Genomic DNA, 21,904 nt, shown 5'->3' with positions numbered 1-21,904 from the left:
ATGCCGTGGAAGCTTTTAAGAATGAACCAGACTCCTTTCTACAAGTAAGACCACTCGCAGGTACACATTTTAACTGAAATAGTGATTTCTTCTTAAAGTCTTCATAGGATATAATTTTCTTTCTGGGCACACTAGGCATCAGCACAATTAGGCATCTACTGGAAAAGTTAAAAAAAATTGTGGCGAAAGGCAAAAAAAAATATCTATGTAAGGGAGCACAGTAGTGTTTTAAAAACTTTCTAAATTAATCAGAAAAAGAGTTATTAATTCACTCGTATTCTTTTACATTCATGTATTATTAACCTCTTAAATAATTCCTATTAGGGTTTATTCTGTATGGTAAAATCAATCATCAAATATCTATCATTTGAGACATCTGCCGTAGAAGGAATACAAATCATATTTTTGGCTAAATCACAGTGTGGTTGCAATGCTCCGTAAACAGGACAGTTCAAGTGCAAACTTTATAATCCCTGTATACTATTGTGATCTTGTTCGTCACTTGAGCCGGTACATGAAAATATTCCGTGTAGAAGCCTATTTGCGTTTTGAGAGATGGCTTGGGATCACTGAGTTTCCACCTCCACCTACTGCTTTTCCAGCAGCTCCTGGGGATCTTACCCATTCAAGCAGACTATTTAATCCAACAGTACAATAAAAATGCATTAACCTTTGTGGTCAGCGCCTGCCTTCGCCATAGAGTGGGAGGCTAAATTGTTTACTTAAGAAATGCTGACTTTTTTAAAAAAATAAATTCTGTTTTTGTTCAAAGGAAAGTTAATAATTAAAGGCCACGAGAAAAAAACAGGAGACAATTAATTTTTTAACCTCTTAGTTTACATGCGCAATATATTTCTGTAGTTGTCCATTGAAAAGAATAACAAGCAAAGCCAAAAAAAGTGTTAACACCTTTCTCTTATGTATTTATATCTAATTTATTGATTGGTTCCTCACAGCACAAATTACTACATACAAGGCAGAAGAATATATTAAATGGTAATAAGCAGTCAAGGTAAACAGATATATGCAGAATTTAAAAACAAAAGTAAAAAGATAGATTTAGGCTGGATAGACGGATAGATACGTACCTTTAGACCTTTGATTTGTAGAGTCCCTTGATCTAGTATAGACAGTCTTGTATCCCTTCCCATGAAATTAAATCCTTCTTTTAGCCAGCTGATAACTGGCATCGGCTCTCCAGTAGCTTTACACTTGAGGAGTGCCGTCCCATCCACCGCCAGGGTCTGATTGGCTGGTCCTTGTAGGATTATAGGCGGAGGTCTGTCTGTTAAAACTGCAACAAACAGAAGAATGATTAGATGTATATCGTGTGAATATTATAATTATCATATATATTATAATTTCAAGTTGCAGGTCCAATTCTAGTATACTCGGTGACATATTTACCGTTGGACGTCTGCCCTAAGCCTGCCCCAGCCACCATCGATTATGACGCTCAGTGTCTTAAAGGTGCACAAGTGACTGCATCCTATTTTATCCATCCTTTATGCCATGTAACTGACCCATTCAGCAGTGGAAGTTACATCAGGTGGCCCGATGGCCCAGGACGGTGATCTGCCCCCACATTTTACTACAGAGGCACCGCTGCCCCCTGGACCTGCTCCCCTAAGACTAGCTGGCCTAGGCCACAATTGATGAATACCCCTATAAAAGGGGATTTATAGGTAAACAGTACTGATAAAGTTACTGTTACCATTTATTTGACAAACAAAACTCAGTAATATCAAATCATTATGGAGATGATTTTAATTAAGTACATTTGTATGACAAAGTATTCTATTTTGTCTATTTCATCTGAAAAAATGTGTATTTAATGCATTTATAAATAAGGATTATTGGTAAAGATAATAAATAATAAAGGTAAGAAGAAATCTGTTAAAGGGTTATTTAAAAAAAAAATAAATATATATATATTGTGGGTATTTTTTTTAAACAAAAGCAACATTTGTTTCAGATTGAGTGTATTTGAAATAATGACAGAATGTTATTTCCCTTGAAATTTTGGGGGAGACAAAAAAAAACACAATCAACCAAAGGAAATCTCTGATTTCTGTCATTGACATCATTGATATTTGATGAATCTGCCAAATGCTGAAAAGGCAAAATTTCAAAGGGAAAAAAGTTAACCTCAATTATCTTTTCTTCTTTATGATATACTCCACAGAGTTTAATGTAAGTTTCGTGCCGACATCATTTAGAGGAATCAATCAGGCTATTAGGTTTATGGGTTTTATATCTTGATATTTGCATATTTCTGGATAAAACATCCAATTCATTTTAACAGCCTAAATGGGTATCCTATAAGCCATCAAATGAGTTGGATCAATAACAGATTAAAAGTATTTTAACGAGAAAGGATTCTTCGTTTCAAGGGTGTTATGGGTGAAGGATTAGGACAGGTTTCCATGACACTGAGGCCGAAAGGTTAAATGAACACTTAGAAATTCCAGTGAGGTGTGAATCCCCGCTCTGTCATCATAACTACGACCAGTAAATCCTTATTAGACCAACCTTCAGGTTGTTTGGCTGACATTCTGTAGCTTTATCACATGCAAACTTTTTGCTAGAATAATAATGTTTCTAGACGGCTGCCTACTAGCCATCGGTGTGTGTCCTAGCTGTGTGATCTATACAGACAGAGACCCTGACTCCTTATCGTACTGTCTATGGTAAACAATAGAATGGCTCAGTCTTAATCACCTACTCGTACACTCTGACTAATGGATGTCTATGTTGCAACTGACTTCATTAGCACTGCCATGCAGAATTGGCTCAGTGTGGTGTTTGAGCAGGGAAAATAACCCAAAATATCAGATAGATGACAATAATGGCAGGTAAAGGATGTATATTGGAAAACAAATATGTCTAAGCTAACCTTGCATGCCCAAGGAGAAACATATTGTTCCAGGGTACTTCTTGTACTATAGGTACTTCTATAGTATTTCTATTCTTTAATGCATATGGTAGTTAAATTTCTCCAGCGCAAATGCATGGGAGGATTCTGCACTAAATGGTTCCTTTAACATATTGTCATTAACCCTGGAATCACAACTATATATATATATATATATATATATATAGTTATATATATATATGTACATCATGGGGAAGTGGTCACACAGATAAAGGGACAGAATTATATCAATTAGTTTCTGAATTCCCTGCATCAGCAAAACAGCAGCTTAAATCAATGTTGAACTCTTGCACTAATGTCCTATAATATAAAATAAAGTAGCTTTTATGCAATGATGTCATGGGTGCATCGGAAGGGTATGGGGTTCCTAATCAAAATATTGCATCTAAAGGACATTAACTGGTCAATAATTACACCTCTGATTCCAAATGATCTTCAATAAATCTGTGTTAATTTAGGAGCAAATAGGTACACTTTGGGTTCCATATCCCTTTAAAATAGATACATTTGCAACATAATACACATGTGCATCTCCCTCGATTAACCTTGCAATCGGTGGAAGTATGTTTAGAAACATATACGCATATTCTGCTCAATCATAGGTAATTTTCTTTTACTAATTAAACATGTGATGTGGTTTCAAAACTTAAATATAGTTGAAATATAACTAAAAGAAATAAGGTCACAAAACATTGATTTCATATAAAAAGCAGTTTAATAAATAGTGAATAAAGTTTGGGGAATGAAGGGTTAGTCAGAAAGGCCAAGAATGTCTGTTTTTTTTTTGGGGGGGGGGGTCGGTGAAATAAACCTTCTGCAGACCCTATTTACTGCCCATCGACATTTGTCCTGTCTACCCACAGCGCTATGGAATTTGATGGCACAATATAAAACAATAAATAATAATAATAATCATTTGTTAGCTGGGAGTGCTGAGTGTCTGCGCATGGGTTTTCAAGGACTGGCTCATCCACGCCATTGGCACGCCAGTCTTGGTGACAGGTTAACACGCCAGATCACAGAATGAGATGAGGGGCCTTGTAGCCATACAGCATGATTGTATCAGAAACACTGGAAGGCTGTGGGACAATTCTAACCTCATCATTCCTTCAAAGAAACAAAGTAGCGCATCAAATAACAACTTGGACTCAACGAAACAAAAAAGATGAGGATATGTTTGATTACACCGTATAAATAAATAGGACGTATGAAGTATGACACCCTAGTGTCCCTCTGTAAGAGTTATATGCCCGTTTTCCTCCCCTGATGCCCCTCTTTTCTAGAAGCTCGGACTGTTTGCTGGGTATGAGTATATCACAGGGTTCTGCACCATTAAAAGCCCCAGTAGTGTGAATAGAAACGCTGAATGGGAAATAGATTTGCAAACGAAACTCCGATCCTCTCTTTCTAAATGCCTCTGCTTCACAATTAGCTTTTCTAGGATCACATAAAAAAAGTATTGATAAAGCCGCCCCCTAGCCACACCCCTAGCCACACCCTTAACCACACCCCCTACAACATAAGTGTCCATCTTTAGGTATTAGGAATGTCGAGAGGCGCATGAAAGAGGTTTCATCTATACATTATAATGGGACAGTCCTGTTGCGTTTCTAATGCATGAAATCATGGCGATATAACTATAAAGGAATTTGTAATACTCATTCTTCCCCAGGACGTGAGAGCATCGAGAGGTTAAACCCCATTATCTTGGTGGCACCTAAACAAACGGCCATTGCATTCAACTTAATGATGATAATGAACATTATATGGATATTTATGCAAATCTCACTGCAGGCAATTACTGGGGACAGTATATTCGAGTCGTGAAAAATGAAAAAAAAAAAAAGAAAGAATAAATGAATATTATACATATGTTCTCCGGCGTCGTAATATGAATATCACGCGGACATACACTGCGCCGTCACAAAATCATTTTCATTCTGTTACAAACACGCTGCGGTCTTTTCCTCTCAATGCTAAGAATTTCTCATCTCGACTATCCTTGAACCTCGCTCGCTCCCTTCTGTTCCATGCAGTAAATTTTCAGCACGCCAGCAGGTGCGACCATTAACGGTTCAATGTTCTACCAGGCAATGTTTATCTCTGCTATTTATTCCAATCACAGCGACTGCCCCGAGTCACCTCTACGCCACCGGCAGATATATTGAAAAATATCGCCTCTCCATTAATTGAGGAGACCTTTTTAATCTGCGCGGTAATTTCAATTGCGTAAAAATGCATCACTTTGTCAGGGGGGAAATAGACGATCGGCCAAACAAAGAAGCAATTAGCGCTTCTACCTAGACCTAGAAATTACCTTCAAAATTCTTTTAATTCGTTCATCGAGGGAATGCAGTAAAAATACACACCTGTAGTAAAGGGGATGGATCCAATAATGATATCAATGCGTTGATCTATCAAAAATACTTAATGCTCTTAATGCTGGCGGCTTGAGAATGAAATCCCAAAGCAATATTTCATTTTATGCATAAAGCTTGCTGTGTTTAATCTGAATTTGTTAAAGGAAATTTGTTAGAAATTTGGTAACTTGCACTTTGCCGGGCATAAAAATACCAGATGTGCAACCTGCACCGAATACACCAGGGGTGTCCAACCTGCGGCCCTCCAGCTGCTGCAGGACTACATCTCCCATACTCCTCAGCCAGCCCCTTAGCTGAAAGAGCATTATGGGAGATGTAGTCCTGCAGCAGCTGGAGGGCCGCAGGTTGGACACCCCTGAAATACACAATTCACTGTTGAATGTACACAAGGGATCAGCAATCAACTTACATGTTTCACACTAACATCACCTAATCATAGCTGCCAACTGCCCCAAATTTGGTGGGACAATACCATCAACTGGGCATATGAGCTGTCCCGGCCAATGTCCATATTCTACTGCTGGCAGCTCTGGGCCCACAATATCCGAATGGGGTAATTCACGTATGTGAGTAAAATGTCCAGTGACGTCACATAGATATTATGGAGAATATCCCGTGATGTCAAGCTGTACACGAAATGCCATGGCATGGTACGTGGGTCAGGTATCTGCAGGCTGAAAGGTGTGTGTGTTGTGTAATAAAGGGATTTCGACATTGCGTAGGACAAACATTAGCACACATGACTGGGATCCCTTTATTTGTGTAGATATCTCCTTCCCCAAGCATGTCATGGCACTTGAGTATAAGCAGTGAATGATATAACAAGTGAACGCAAAGTCAGCACTTGCTAAAAATAAGCCAGTAATACATCGATGACCCTCTTGTGTGTCTAATGCCTGGTAATAAACAACTGCATTAGTCATTAACAGAAGAGGCAGAATCATAGAGCTACCTTGTGGGCCTCTAAGTATTTAAGTGCCTTCTGCACCATTGGGTTTGCAGGTACCTACCGTATGTATCTCATGGCGTATAAAACGGAATTAGCATGCAAACCAAATCATTTTCACGTGTATCTGATTATTTATATACTGTAATGTCATCCAAAAAAGAGGGAGGCACAATTGACCATTAAAGCATTAGACTAAGATAATAATTAATTAGCTATAATTGATTGATGTATAATAACACAAAACCGATGAAAAAATGATATGTTATGTTTCCATATTAGTTATTGATGACCTCATTTTAAAGCACATAAAAATGAACCAAAAGGCTTATGAGTTAGAACAGAAACTTGGCACAGATTTAAGAAACAAATACCAAATGTTAGGGGACACTATAGTGACACGGTTTAATCTGTTTTGTATATAATGTGCAGTCACCGTAACGTTTCCAGCAGCTATGGCAAGAAGGGACATGTTGCTCTCGCTGAGTCTGTTTTCAGGTCAGAGAGATGCTCAGAGTGACAGAAAGCATGCATACCCACCGTCAGTAACTTCCAGCTGGGCCTTTGCCAGTATGCTTCCGGCAACAGTCAGCGCCTGGCAAATGTAGTAGCCGGAGTCGGAACGCTGGATATTTGCGATGGTTAAGTCTCCAGTCGGCGACACCGAATATCTGCTGTTGGGTTGCTGAGGTTGATTTGGGAAAAGTAAGTTCTGTAGAAAATAGTATGAAATGAAAATATGCAAACATTGTCACTGACCATATTAATTAATTAATAAAAAATAAATAAATTGCATGACGTCAATCAATACATTTGCTATAAATATTTAAACTGCAATTATTTGCAAGCAGGGCTCTCTCCACCTAATGTATCGGTTTGTTTTTAGTCTGTCAATTCTCGTCTTGTCATACCCCTTGAATATATGTATTGTATTAAGCGCTGCGTAAATTGTTGGGGCTATATACATAAAAGATAATATTAATAATAATAATAATAGTAATAGAAATCACTGTGCTATACAATCCACAATCCAGTGTCACCGGTTCAGCTCTTTGGTAAGTAATATAGCCTTGAAAAATTTGTTAGGATTCGCCAATTTTGGGGTTCTTGGAACCCCCAATATTTATATCTCAGATAGGTGTTTTTCTGAATGGTATTCGCTGTGTATGCGCTGAATTTTTACTTTCTTTTGTATCTAACCTGGTAGAAAGATAGATGACAGATGGATAGAATTTGACAGAACATAAAATTCGGAGTCACATTTTTATTTTCAGCATGTTGGATAAACCAGCTTTCCCTTAATACAATTTCCAGAGTCATTTCTAAATGAGAACATTGGTAAAATATATGACAGTAACGATGCTAATGCAGTTCAATTGGAATTACAATGTGTTTCACGATCGCCACGTGAAGGCTGTAGTGTCAGTTCTTGGATACAGAATCAGAACTGTGAGCCCATCCAACAGTCCGGACATAAGTGCTTTGGTTTTTATAAGACAAAAATTAGCATGTTTGGATATCGGGATACACCAATAAGCTCCGTCTAGACAACGTCAAGTTGGTTGAGGTCTAGATAATTATTGGCGTGGAGCTGGTGTGAAATTAAGCATTTCATGGAACTGATAACAATAATTGTCTGGGACAAACGACCACCAAAAAAGAACCAGCTGGTAATTAGCATTTAAGGTGACAATGGGACAGAATAGCATTTATCTTCATGTCAACAAGTTAAAATTATCAGAGCAAACAGGAGCATGTAGGTCAAACATACATATGCATACAAAATCATAATAGCGCTAATAATAATAATAATAGTCGTTTTTTTTTTAACCCCCTTAATGACAAAGCCCGTACATCTACGGGCTCAAAATGCATTGTTTTCAATGGGTTTAGGGACCGCCCATTGTCCTTAAGGGGTTAAAAAGGAGTAGAGATACTTAAGTATTATATTTATTTATAAAACTCCAAAAAAAGTGTTCACTGCTCCGTAAACATTATTAAAATTATTAATGCTGCGTTCCAAGGATGACAAAAGCGGTAACAGTAACATACAACAATACGGCTAATGACCTCGCGGAAGTCTTTTTGTGCTTACTCTGTATAAAACACTATTTTACCCTATGGGATGTGGTTAATTAAATTGCAAAGTTGTAATTAATCGAGAAAAATGCAGTCATAAGAAGGTAATAACATTCAATTAAAGACAAAGAACACCAATTCACCTTAAAATGCTTTACCCCTGAAATACGACCAACGGAAGAGGATAAAATAGGGTATTAACGCTATTCAATTAGGCTAAATGACTTTAATCCTGCAAATAACGTTCTCCTGTAATTAGAAGCTCTTTTCTTTGTTATGAAGTGATAGATGTCCACTTTAGAAGACTCACGTATGCCACTACAGAACCACTTCACGTAAACATGACTCTCTTACTAATACAAAGATGGGGTTGCTTTGCTTATTTTCACAAAAGTTGGGTCTTATTCTTTTCTGTTGGGCATAAATTACTAACAAGTGATCTAACTATATAAAACTGAAGCATCCCACAATCTATGTATTTTTCCCCACACAATTTTAAAGGTGTGGAGGTGTTGCTTACCTACGGCATATGGGAAATATGTCTTATGTACTGTTATCCAAATTGACAGTTTCAATGCTAGAATTCCTGTTTTTTGGTTTTTTAATTCTGAAACTAATCCCATATTTTATATACTGTATGTATGTGTATTTATATATATACTATATATATATAGTGGACCCATTTTCCGTAAAACATATGATAGATAGTACAGCAGTTAACACTTGTGCAAAACATCACGACTTTTTTACACTTTTGGGTCAAATTTGGTGCACAATGCCATGCGTCCTTCATACATGAACAGAAAGTGTAAGACAACAAAAAAAATGCGAGTTTCTAGATTTCCACTTGCCTGGCTTCCTTCTTTTTGCCAAAACACGGCTGGCTGAGGATTTCCTTTCGTTTCGCAAGGGAATGTGACGGTTCTACCCTGAGCTACTATCTGATCGCGTGGCCGGACAACAAATTGAGGCGGTGCTGTAAAGATAAAACACAAAGCGCTGAATACATTCATCAACAATATTATTACAATAACATTCAAATCATAAGTAATATACGTAATGAAATAATAAAAAAAACTAGATTTTCATTTTCATTTTGCTCAGAAGGTTATAAATCCAAACGTTCATAAGCTTGGAATATTTAAACACATTTTCTCTGTACAAAATTTTACATTTTTGGAAGAATTTTACCAAAATAATGTAAAAATGTTCATTCTTTCATTTAAATATCTCAATATATATGAATTTAATGATTTTTTTTTAATTAACCTGAAAACATTTTATGCGATACACAGGCAAAGTGCATTTCTGTTTCTTTTTTTTTTGTGTATATTATGCTTTGTTGCTCCATCCCCTTAGCACAGATTTCAATCAATGTCATCCATAATCGCTGTTACTTTAATAGTAGCGTTTGAGGGCAAGTAGGACGGTATGGAAATCAGGTTGTTGAACATGAATGGGAAGCAGAGGCGATGTGAGAGGTGGGGTTTACGACGAAGGCATTAAAGACCTTAAGGTTAATCGCCTCGCTTTTAGCGCAGGCACAATAGAACCTTCTGCGGTATGGGAGATAATGAAGAAGCATTTAGGGACGTTACGCATTGAGAAGTGTTGGAATGCAAATGGCTTTCTCAATTCACTTGAATGACTTGTCTGAATTATTTTTTTCAGCCTCCAAATATGTTTCACCCTTTTAGAGCCTCCAATGGACTGAATTTTTTCAGCCTTCTGGCACCTGAATGAGCATTAAATTCAGATTAGCCATATAGAAAGAACTTAAAATGGGTCTACTAGGATCCTTATTCTCTATGGATTCGCGCTACAGGCAATATACCACATTAACCTACTGACCAGCCTCCCCGAATACCCAGACTACGGCGAATCCCTTTGCAATTGAGTCTACAAGACATTAACACGAGAAAAGAGAAAAAAAAACCTTAATTGATTCACTTCACTTCTAATGTATTCAGAAGCCAAGATAGAAGCACAAATGCGTGCAGACATTAAAGGATTTGGTGATGTGGAAAAAGGGTCTGTTTTTAAAAGCTGAAAATGTTACAGAATTCATAAATACTACTACTAATAAAAATCACCTCTAAAGGGAATCAAGCAAAAAGGTATCCTAATACGTTTTGCATGCGTCTTTTAATAAAATAAAATAGTTTTGAAGAAAAAAAAATCTTCAAAATAATAAAATAATATAAAATTTAAAGAAAAAAAAAATAGAATGCCTTCTATAAAGCACATTATTGCTTCTCGTAAACGTGTAGGTTTGGGACGGTTTTAAGAGAGAGGGCTTTTAGTCATGCGGAAAGGCATGGGAGGCTATTGATAATACATTTGTTCCGTGTGTGTGTTTTGTCATGCCTGATAAATATTTTAGAATAAGTAAATAATATATCACCATTATTAATGTATTAAACTGAGTACCTAAATGCAGCTCAACTCAACAATTCTTTTCAACAGTGAAAATGTATCACTGTCAGCTTCACAGAGTGATTGATTAGTAATATGACCTTATACAAAACAAATTAAAATGCTGTCTGTCAACATCTAAAATACGCATAACAATCAATAACAACATATTATAGCTATTAGGAACCCGACGAATATCTGTTATCTACTTATCGTGAAATCATGTGTATTTTAACTCAGAAGAGTTAGTTCTGCGCCTTGAAATAATGAAAAAGCAGGAGAGCAGAAATCTATGAGCTGTCTGATCAAGATCAAAAAGGGCTCTGCAAGACATTACACCGTCGGCAACAGCCATACGAAACCATTTTTAGGTCTTAAATATAGAACTGGAGGTGTGAAGATGCACTGTGTCAACGCGTTTGTACTCTTTCCTGTTCTATGGAACAAAGGAATACGATTTGGTGCAGTTAACAGAGGCATATCTACCTTTATCCCTCCATGACCTGCTGCCCTAGGCTAAATACATCACTGGTAGTTACCCCGACATATAAGACAAAACAGCCAATACATATAGAAAACAATGAAATGTTTGCCCGTTTGCATCACTATTCGTAGAATTGTGCTTTGGTAGAGTTAAGTTTGTTAACAGAACCCAAACGGAGAGGCACCGTAGGATACGCTATGAAGCGGCTGTCCGTTCTTGGTGAGATTTATTTGGTATGGTATTTAGCCCAGGAGCAATCAGGTGGACCAGTGGTAAAACAGCCAAAATCACATTTGGAAGACACTATGTCCATGTTTACTATTCAAAACCATTCAAAACACATTAGTAGAAAGAGAATACATAACAGATAAAGGGAACACGGGAAGGATTCATCCTATAAGTAAACTATTGTACTCTAGCCGCCCTGGTGGCGTTATTTGGAATTGCAGGTAAAAGCCAGAATAAAACATCAGTCAGTGGCCCCTAATCTTTAAATCTAACCCTTCCCAGGTGGAATGCCATTTCTGTCTTTAAGAAGACCTAGAAAGCAAGCAGTACTTGGATTCTAGATATACAGTAGATTAAATCTCAGAACCATCCTGGTTTGTAAAGCTATGACGTTAAAATCTTAAATCGTTAAAACGTTTAATTGTGCTGTGCTATGATATCCCACCTATAACTGTCATTCTAAAAGACGGGACACAAGGAGAAACGCATGTATGTAAAGTAAACTTTGCTGAAAATAGGTTTTTATGATCACATAATAAAGTACCTTTTATGTGAATGTATATGCCCACTAGTAAACAAGTCTTATTTTATCAGAGCAAGCTATGAGGCTTGAGAAGATAATGATTTATAAAAGCAAACATCCTTTGACGGAAAATGGTTTACCTGAGGAAATATTTAATTCATGATGGAACATATAGGCCTGGGGCTGAAAGTCTTAAAACAAATACATTTCCAAGGCCTTATTCCAGTCATATTTTATTCAGGGAGGAAAAACATTTGCCGGGCGCATGATGTTTGATGTATGATTGCAAAATGATTTGGCTTTAACCTTTGAGTCTCTGAAGGGTCAGAGATACCTCGACTTTCAGGACCAGAGGGGTGAAAAAGTGGACTTAATACCATTAATGTCGACATATCAACAAAAAGAGGTATTCTTATTGGTCCCTGAATGGGGAGAAGACATAGAATACTGATTAGCTCGCCAAAAGTATCGCTGCTATCATACAATCCGTCCAGATCATTCCCCAAAAAAGCCCCTCCATGTCCACTTAAGGCACTCAATGATGCTAAAAGCTGCCTGGAAATGATTCCGGAAAAGGAACTTCCGTTAAAGTGGATGTATATTATATATTATTTCATCGTTTGAGCAAATTATACAATGTCAGACCTGTTTGTGTCTTTGTTGTTTTGGTTATAGTTAAAGAGCACAACAGTAAGCGAATTTCTTATAAGAAGAATGTACAATATAGAGGAAATTTAGCCAATTTAAAGAGGATTTCCACCCATTTCTATTACTAAAAGCATATTAAAATACATTTTCAAAAAAGTGACTATTTTCTTTTTTTTTTAAATGCTAGGTTTTTGCATAATATAATGTTTTCAGGCAGCCCCATATTAGCCACCTGTATGTGTTAAGGCTCTATTATATTAGCCCAATCTACTAGACAAATACCCTGACTCCTTTACATACTGCCTGTAGGAAACAATAGAATGGCCTTGTTTTGATCACTCGGTTGGACCCCCTCACTGATGAGAATTGTCATAAAGAATCAGCTCAGTGTGATGTTTGAGAAGGGAAAGTCACCCAGAAGATGACATGACTGACAACAACGGTGGCCTCCAGGTCGCTAGATAAAAGATCTTAATTAGATCAAAATTAGATAGAACTTTGATAAGTTTCCTTTGATATGAGGACAGACAGTAACATGTCCACTTTAAATGAAATAACATGTATTTATAACCACATTCAATTATTGGTCACAATGTACTATTTGACAAGAGCAGCTACCCAGATAGTCCTGACTTAAATTTCTGGGATAGGGGCCAATCTTTCGTGGGAAATGACCCCTTCGTCTTTAAATAGGTAAAGCAGGTGTATGGAAGAGATAGCAGTGACATCCGCTACCATCTCTACATTGTACTTGGAGGTTCTAGAAGCATCAGGTCACTGAAGAATTGAAAGCAGCCAACGCTAGGCTATTTGATATATAAAGTCTATAAAGCAATGAATCTTGCATTATTCTGAGATGTTAGACTGAAAAGAAGAAACTGTGTCAAAGCCCAAGATTCCCCACGTATTCATAATTACAGCACACAGAGTAACATAAGTTACAGCACAACATGACATGAATGTTTTCAAGGAGAATCAACGGTTTCCGCTATTTCTCAATATGACCCATGACAGCTGATTTTTCACATGCTCTCTCCAGGCACAAAAGTCTGCCAAAAAATACCTACAGAATATGTATTAATAATTGTAAACGCATTGGAAATAGCCAGGAAATATATGCTTTACCCCAGTTTGTTTATCTATTTTACCATGGTTAACAGGTACATTCCAACACTTGCTCTTTTTTTATTTGCTTGACATTAGAATGGCTTAACTAAATCTGAAAAAGACTAATAAAAGTGAATAGCTCTGACATGCTGCTTTACGCAAGAATTTTATTTTTTCCCCAAGTCAAAATTAATTTGGATAATAAAATATCATGTAATTTAACCAGAACCCGTCAAATTAATCCTATAGAAATAAAAACGAGATTATGGAGTTATATGCAGTGTCAGTCGTAAGGAGAACAGATTATTACAGAGAGCTCTTGGTAAATAAAAGAGTGTATTCACTAAAAAGTGAGTTGGCAGGAGAGTTGCAATTTAATCTCGCTGACTTCATCTTACATTACAAACGGCCAACCCCAGCGAGCTTCATCTCTAGGAATGACTTGGATGACTATGCTTTTAGCACGGTCTTGCGAAGAGATTAGCAAGGGGTGGCTTTTTATAATGCCCATACCTGGAAACTTTAGAAGGTAGAGTACCCAGAGCTCTCCCTCTTCTGAAGAAGTAACTACAGGAGGAGGGAAGGCTAGCATTTGGAGGGGTAGACAAGGGCAGGACTAGCCCCAGATAGGGTTAAACAGGACGAGAAAGGCAGGAGACGTGGACATGGTTAATTTCTGCTCTTCTGCCCCATAGAATGAGGAAAGTCACTCGGAGACCCAGGAAAACAGTGCTTAACCCGGAAACTCCCAGTCAAACCCAGAGCGTTCCCAGGTAATGTGTTGTAAATTCACGGATTTAACAACACAATTCTCGTATCATAGTGAATAAAGAGCTACAAACTTGATTCAACCTGAAAAGCCAAATTCTGCAGCTAATTAATAGTTAGCGAGCAGACCCCATGAATCAGGGCCCAACCTTTGAATTCAAGTGTGAAAGTTTGGCACAACCACAGCAAAAGCTAAGCGAATAAAGCAGATGAAAAGCACATTTGGTATTAAACAAAAACCAAAAGTAAGTGGATTTATAGGACTTCAGGCTAAATGCTGCTATGGCAATTATTTAACAAAGTGAATATATGGAATGCACAACCACTGCAAATAATAATCAGAATTATTGCAAAGCAATATGTTGTTTTTATGGCACAGCCATCATAAAGCATGTGGATGGAAATGACGCATTGCAAAATGCCAGGCTGAGTAGAAGGATGGTTACTTACCAACAGGGCGAACTGAAGACATTACAATGGAGGTGAGAGAACATAAAAAAGAAATTAAAAGAAAAGATAGTCAGAATGTGTGAAGTGTAATGTTACAAACAAAATTAACTTAAAATTAATATTTTTGAGATATATACAGTCTACACTGTAGCCAGGCCTAGTTTTTATCGATCACAATGGAGGTTTTGCCAATCCAGCGAGACAGTCCTTTCTTTCTCATGCTATTGTCTACAGCCTATTGACAAATATTGACATTTCACTTTAAACGCTTTTTGCCATTTTGATAGAAGCAGCAATGTTTTCAGAATGAGGGACATACTAGATCAGTACAGAAAATAAAAAGCAATCTCAGTGTCATGGCTGGAGTCAAAAAGAATTAAACCATTTCTAGGACATAAAATCAGCGTGGGATCTGATATAATAAACCGTTGAGTCCGACAAAGCGTTTTCCCCATCAAGCAAGTCAACTTCATAGTGAGCGATATTTACCATGTATATACTTTTTCATAGCCATAAAATGGATAGGTGCACTCTATATAGAGTAAGATACAATTATACTTGAATAACTTAGCACCTTTATATCTTCATGATGGTTTACATGCACTCGAGACACTTTATGTAACATAACCATATTTCCTCTATATGCTCTGATTATCTTCCTAACAAACCTCTGTTGTCTATATAATTTAATGTTTTGTATGTTTTTTATGTATTAATTTTTGTACAATAAAATAATATATTTTATATAAGGGCTAGTGTAGAACTCTTGTTATTGACTAGGTATACAATTTTACAGGAGTTTCCCTGTTTTGAGGATTAGATCCTTATACATGCCACAATATTTATAACATTATGTTATTTGTGAAGAGTGTGGTTGGATTCTTTTGTGTTATAACTTCCATAGACTTATTTTCTTTTTCAGCCCCACCATACCTTGTCATACCAACAAAGGCCTCCATTATCCCGCTTCTGCGATAATATAAAGCCATAAACTATTTTTACAGTTCACCCTACTGTGGCCCAATGGGACATAAAAGTATGGAATAATATGCAAAGTACTCTTCTAAACAGAACGATCACCTTCCACCTGGTAGCTTAAAGGGAAAAACAATACCTATGTTGTGGCAGGGGAATCATATTAGTTTAAACCAATGTAAAATGTTTGCATATTTCTAGAATGGCTAGGTTGGTATAATCTAATATGATGTTTGAGCGTTTTATTTTGCAGGTGTACATTCGGCATGTGCCATAATATACAGCAGGGAACCACAATGCAAAACAAGAATTTTGTTCTCAAACTATGAAAAGGTAAATTCTGAAAAATATTATAATAATATGATATCTATTATTATACATTTATTGTTTATTTCTTAGAATTCAATGTGATAGATTATTGAGAGCAGTCAGTGGAAAGCAGATTAAAGGCCAGTCTTATTAAGATGGGAGCTATACATCAAGGTAGTCAAGGAGCTCCAATTAAGTTTTAGGATACCCTTGGGGTTCAAGGTGCATATTGTAATGTTGTAATGAGCACAACTAGGGATTTCCCAAGGTGCTACCCTTAGCTCTCACCCTCTTCTTGGGTAGTGTCTTCACAAGGGGCAATACTAGTCATGCGTGGAGGAAAGGCTATCCATAAATGGGTCTTGAGTGGGCAGGGAGTAGGGGGAGTGGATGGGAATGGACATGGATAAATGTCACGTCCCTGCCGGCAGAAAGAGGAAACCTTCCTGCAGACCCAGGGAAAAGTCAATTTTTTAAATACAAGTTCGCTATTCTGCTTGGAATTTTAAACAGGGCACATAGGGTGAAATTGGTTGTAAGAAATCACAAGAATTTCACTGAAACCTCAAGGGCATATACCATTTTTTGGATATCATGGATTGAGCACAGACACCTCAATAGAAAAACTTTGTTTTAGGCCAGGATAGAAAAATCTCCTGTCCTTTCATGGTTATTGCGTTTGGGATTTGTGGAAACCTACTCCAGAGTATGTATTCTTAATATCACCATGCGTGTACTTCTTATGGTACTTGCCCAACTTCTGCAATGCACCTTCACATTAGAGAATGTGATCAAAGATACTGAAATGGGGGGCACAGATGTAATGTTTATGGGCAAGATGAATAGGTATCTTGGATTAACTCTGTCCAAACCATCCATGACTAAATTGGCCGCACATTTTCTCAAGTGATCAGTATTACTCTTTACCCGCTACTGCATTTGTATCAACGCACGTGATGGAGAAAGCTCCTGTCATCCTCATCATCCCACCAGTAAAAAGGATAATGAGCTTTTCTGTCCTTTGTGATACCTAATACGTAAAAGGGAGCATCATGGAATATTCTCCTGAACTTCAATACAGTTTATTTTATTAAAACCCCCTCTTTTATACTGTATAATATATATATATATATATATATATATATATATATATATATATATATAGACTCAGAACATGTCAGGCACCATGTTTAAAGAAAGAAATCAGAATATGCTAAAACATTTTTATTAACCTTATAACATCTTGCATGAAAGCATCCACCGTGCACCGCTAAACTGTGAAATAATGTTGCTATCCCGAGTATAAATAAAATAAGGCTTGCCAAAGCCAGCAGAATTGAATGCAAAAACACTTTAAATTGAATTTTACATTCATTCCAGCATCAAACCTTTTATAAACCTTTCCGTAATCAAGTGTTTCTGCTTCTCTATCTTTAGGATCTTGAAAACATTTTTTTAAAGTTACATATTTTTATATTCTCACAATCTCTTGGTACGGTTGTATATTCGATTGGATATGTTTTAGTTTCTTATTTTATTGTGATGTTTTTTACCTCCATTAAGCCTGTTTCCAGAAGACATTCCTAATGTATTTTCTTGTTTTCAAGCCCCTTCCCAAAAGGCTTTCGAATCATATGATTGATTATTAAGACACTGATAGAATGTTTCCATATTCAATTTATAGATCTTAAAGAGCTTGCTGTGTTTTATATATATTAAATAAATGCTTATTTTAATAACCACAGGCTGATTTAAAGAACTGGCTGGATTGAAGGCATTTCATCTTGTTTACGGTAAACTTCTACTGTGCTTATTGGAAGTAAGCAGCCATGACGATCTAGATGCGGTCTAGATATGTACTTCATGTAAAAACATTCTCCAGAAACGGAGAATAAAAGCAGTTTGTTTCATCTTATCATAAATACCCTGTCTGGCTTTTTGTAGAACTCAAACTCCCTCTTCTTCTCTCTCTCTCTCTCTCTCTCTACATAGAACATTTGGATAGGCATGGAAGTCACACCTAGAGCTTCTTCTAAAGTCAAGTACCTTGGCATGGTTCATTGCCTTACATGTTCCACAATGCTGATATAAACTACATAATAGGAGAATGGTAGGTTAAACATCTACTCGGTTCCGCAGCACCATTACACTCAGAACAATGACACCTAAAGAGGAAAGTATCTCAAGGACCATCCTACTTGGTGCTTCTCAACAGAAAAGAGGTTCTACCTACCTCTTACTGTAAGTGTGGCTGAAGCTTCCACTTTTCCAACACGATTCTCAGAAATACAAGTGTATGTTCCTTCGTCGGCACTGAGCGCCTTCTTTATTCGCAAGGTGTAGTCGTCTTTGATGTCATATCTAAATTTCAGGACATAAAAAGTAAAATCGTTATGCGAGTGATGCCTTGAGCGGCAAAACACATCTACCTCAAACACGTAGATTTATCATGAATTTATTTGTTAGCCCCATTAATTTTCGGCTTTAATAATTTCACATGGGCATAAATCTCTATGACATTTTTATTACTCCGTGCATTAGTTAAAAACCTTAAAGCCGTAAAATTAGTACTGCTATGGTTTCTATGTATCCAAGCATTATTAATAATATCACTTTGTTCTAGGGTATATGGCAACATGACAAATGGAGGTGATCAGTTCTCAATAGCTGACACATAGTACGTGATATATTACTCACTAAGCATTACTTTGTTATGCTTTCTAACTTTATAATCTGTTTAATCATTGCTACACGTGAATAAACATTTTAGTTCTTTTATGGAACCACATCACATTTTCTAAGCCTGGCTAAAAAAAATTATTCATATTTCAAGACCAATTGATATATAATGTTGATAAATGTGCCATTACATTGTATAATATTTGTATTATGCATTAATAGATGGGTGCATAAAATGTATCTCTTGTTTCTTCTTTACTATAACCGGTCTACAAAAAACCCCCGTTGATGTGGGCTTATCTACAGCCCCATTAGTTCTGTATTACATATAATTGAAAGAATGTATTTCTTATATGGGATTGCATAGCATACAAAAGTGCCATAGGTCAATAAAACAATATATAAGGGTGATGTCAGAATCTTGTAGTATGAGTGGAAACCTATGCATGATTTTCATAGGTCAATAAAAACGGTCAAATGGAAGAAAAGTAAAATGTAATATCAAAATCTGGATCAAAATAGCAAAAGAATACGCAATGAAGATTTAAATCTAGTCCAAGCTGGAGAAATACCTATTAATCACACAACAAAAAATGGTGAGAACACACTGATAAAATAGTGGAAAAACTGAACCAATAATGTTAATAATAATTCCAAACGAACACATTAGGCCACATGAAGGTCTTTGCTGATGTAGATTTTTCTTCATATTTCAAATGATTAAATATGAGACAAATCCTGGCTTTATCTCATTTGTATCTTATTTTCTTTTCCTTTTACTGTCCAAAAAATACCAGCTCTCAGATGAGATGCACTCCATGGAGTTTGAGTTTTTGGGTGATCTATTATGAATTGAAATACATGTCACAGGGACTTTAGCTATGAAGGGCCAACCATGGTGACTTTTGGGTGGCAAAACGGTTGGGAATGGTCCACAATGGACAATGTAAACACTTGGCCATTGCGTGAACTAAATATTAATTTTAATTGGTGAAATTGTTGCATAAGGCATGAATGTGCCCTCATACTATATTACAGTTCATACTATTACCATGACGGTTAAGAAGATCAAACATATTTTAATACGACACGCTAAGAACCTTGTTGTAGATCCGTAGGCCAGAAGGATGTGTATTACCTTGACGGGCAGTTAGGGATGAATTTACTAAACAACAAGATGTGGTAAAATGAATAAAGACCCATCTCATTGCTTTTAGTATGTATTATGCCGGGACAAGAAGGCCCTCTTAATGCATACTTAGTTAATAGGGTTATAACTTCAGCACTATATCAAGATGAAGATCGACAAATTGTCTGTAGTTCGAGGGCAGATAGATGTCATATGGTACCACGAACATGTATAGGAGTAAATAACAGCGATAATCTTCCAAAAATATAGTCAATGGAGAAGAACAAATCTTTCGCTTTCTAAGCCGGGGGGACAAGCTGTTTTTGCCACCGTTATCAATGACTGTTTTACTGAATACCTAATGTAACTGAAATGAAATATTTATTAAACTATCCTCATCTAATCAGGAAAGCTGGCAGCGGATTACATGTTTCCTTCTGCCTGACCTCAAAGGATTAATATCATCAATAACAAAAAAAGTAAACAATATACACTGCTGTTTAAAATTTAGGGGTCATTCAGAAATGTCCTTGTTTTTGAAAGAAAAGCAAATCTTGCCCATTAAAATAACATGAAATTAATCAGAAATCCAGCGCAGACGGGGTTAATGTTGTAAAAGACTATTTTAGCTGGAAACAGTTTCTAATGGAAGATATTCACAAGGTACAGAGACCCTTTATCACTCCCATCACTCCTGTTCCAATGGCATGTTGGGTTCGCTAATCCAAGTTGAAAAGGCTTATTGATCGTTAGAACACTTTTACAATTAAGTTACAGCTAGAAATTTATTTATTTTCCATAAAAACAACTTAGAAACAGAAAAATTTGAATTGTAGTCTATATATATATATATATATATATATATATATATATATATATATATATATTTTTTTTTTTTAATGATTACAGGAATATGTTAAAGAACACTTTTGCCACGTGTATAATGTTTGCCAGGAACGTTCATGTGACACAAAAGCAAGCACTGATAGGTTGTTGCCATATAAACAGAAAAAAAACGCTTGATACAACTTTTTGGATTGTTTCCATGTTTTTTAATGTCTTGTCACCTTTAAATCTAACATTGAAGTTGAATACTGGAATGCATGATCCACATCCCAAATAGTGAGCAGTAGTGTTGCTGTTAATCCTAAAGCTGCTCTGGGGACATCAGAGAAGGTAATCCGGAGTGAAGTCCGGCACGTAATGAGAGGAAAACTAAAAGATACCGGGTAAAAGGGTAACTTAGTCTCCGGAAAAGCCCTACAGAGGACCGAAATAATTGAGCTCCAAGAGATTCTATTAAATATTAAATTGTATTGTTCTATTTTCTCTTTTTTAGGAATAAATCCATATAATAACACATGTGCTCCTCATGATTTCGCACAGATGGTATACTGCTGAATAAAAAATAAGTATCTCGCTTCTTTGCTCATAATCTGAGTATATAGTAATAAAAATACTTTCAGCTGGATGTGCTCTTCATGTCCTGGGTAACCATAGCTATTAATAATACATATATTCACTAAGGCGGGGATTAGCTAGAAGTCACAAATATATATTTTTTTATTTAAAAAAAAAAACTTTTTCAAAGTCCCATTAGTTGCCTTTGGTTGACATCACAGTTGATGTGGGAGGCAGCTACATAGACCACTAAACAGCGCTGCCGAATATGATGGCGCTATATATAATAATAGACCTCTACACGCAGACTAGAAATACACGGAGCTCTCTTATTTTGTGTCACCCCTTTCCTGGGTGTGGCTTCATTCAGGGGGTGGGGTAAGCCACACATAAGGGCGGGGTTAGTCTCAATTAGAGTTGAGCCGGCGGGAAGTAGGTGGAGATAGT

The 21,904-nt window shown here is 36.6% G+C and overlaps 1 protein-coding gene across 2 annotated transcripts in view; it reads right to left on the bottom strand.

Moving 5' to 3' along the window:
• ROBO2 (roundabout guidance receptor 2) overlaps positions 1-21,904 on the bottom strand; it is a 422,548-nt gene that overhangs the window by 47,510 nt on the left and 353,134 nt on the right. For both annotated transcript variants that reach the window (XM_053456882.1, XM_053456883.1), the window contains exons 6-10: positions 18,482-18,609; positions 14,965-14,976; positions 9,193-9,317; positions 6,803-6,974; positions 1,089-1,294 (exon numbers count right to left, since the gene is read on the bottom strand). In XM_053456882.1, coding sequence (XP_053312857.1) covers positions 1,089-1,294; positions 6,803-6,974; positions 9,193-9,317; positions 14,965-14,976; positions 18,482-18,609 — 643 coding nt within the window. The remainder of the gene's footprint in view (positions 1-1,088; positions 1,295-6,802; positions 6,975-9,192; positions 9,318-14,964; positions 14,977-18,481; positions 18,610-21,904) is intronic.

The sequence above is a fragment of the Spea bombifrons genome, chromosome 2 (assembly GCF_027358695.1).
Source record: "Spea bombifrons isolate aSpeBom1 chromosome 2, aSpeBom1.2.pri, whole genome shotgun sequence".
Lineage (NCBI taxonomy): Eukaryota > Metazoa > Chordata > Amphibia > Anura > Pelobatidae > Spea > Spea bombifrons.
This window is presented reverse-complemented; position numbering and strand designations above follow the sequence as displayed.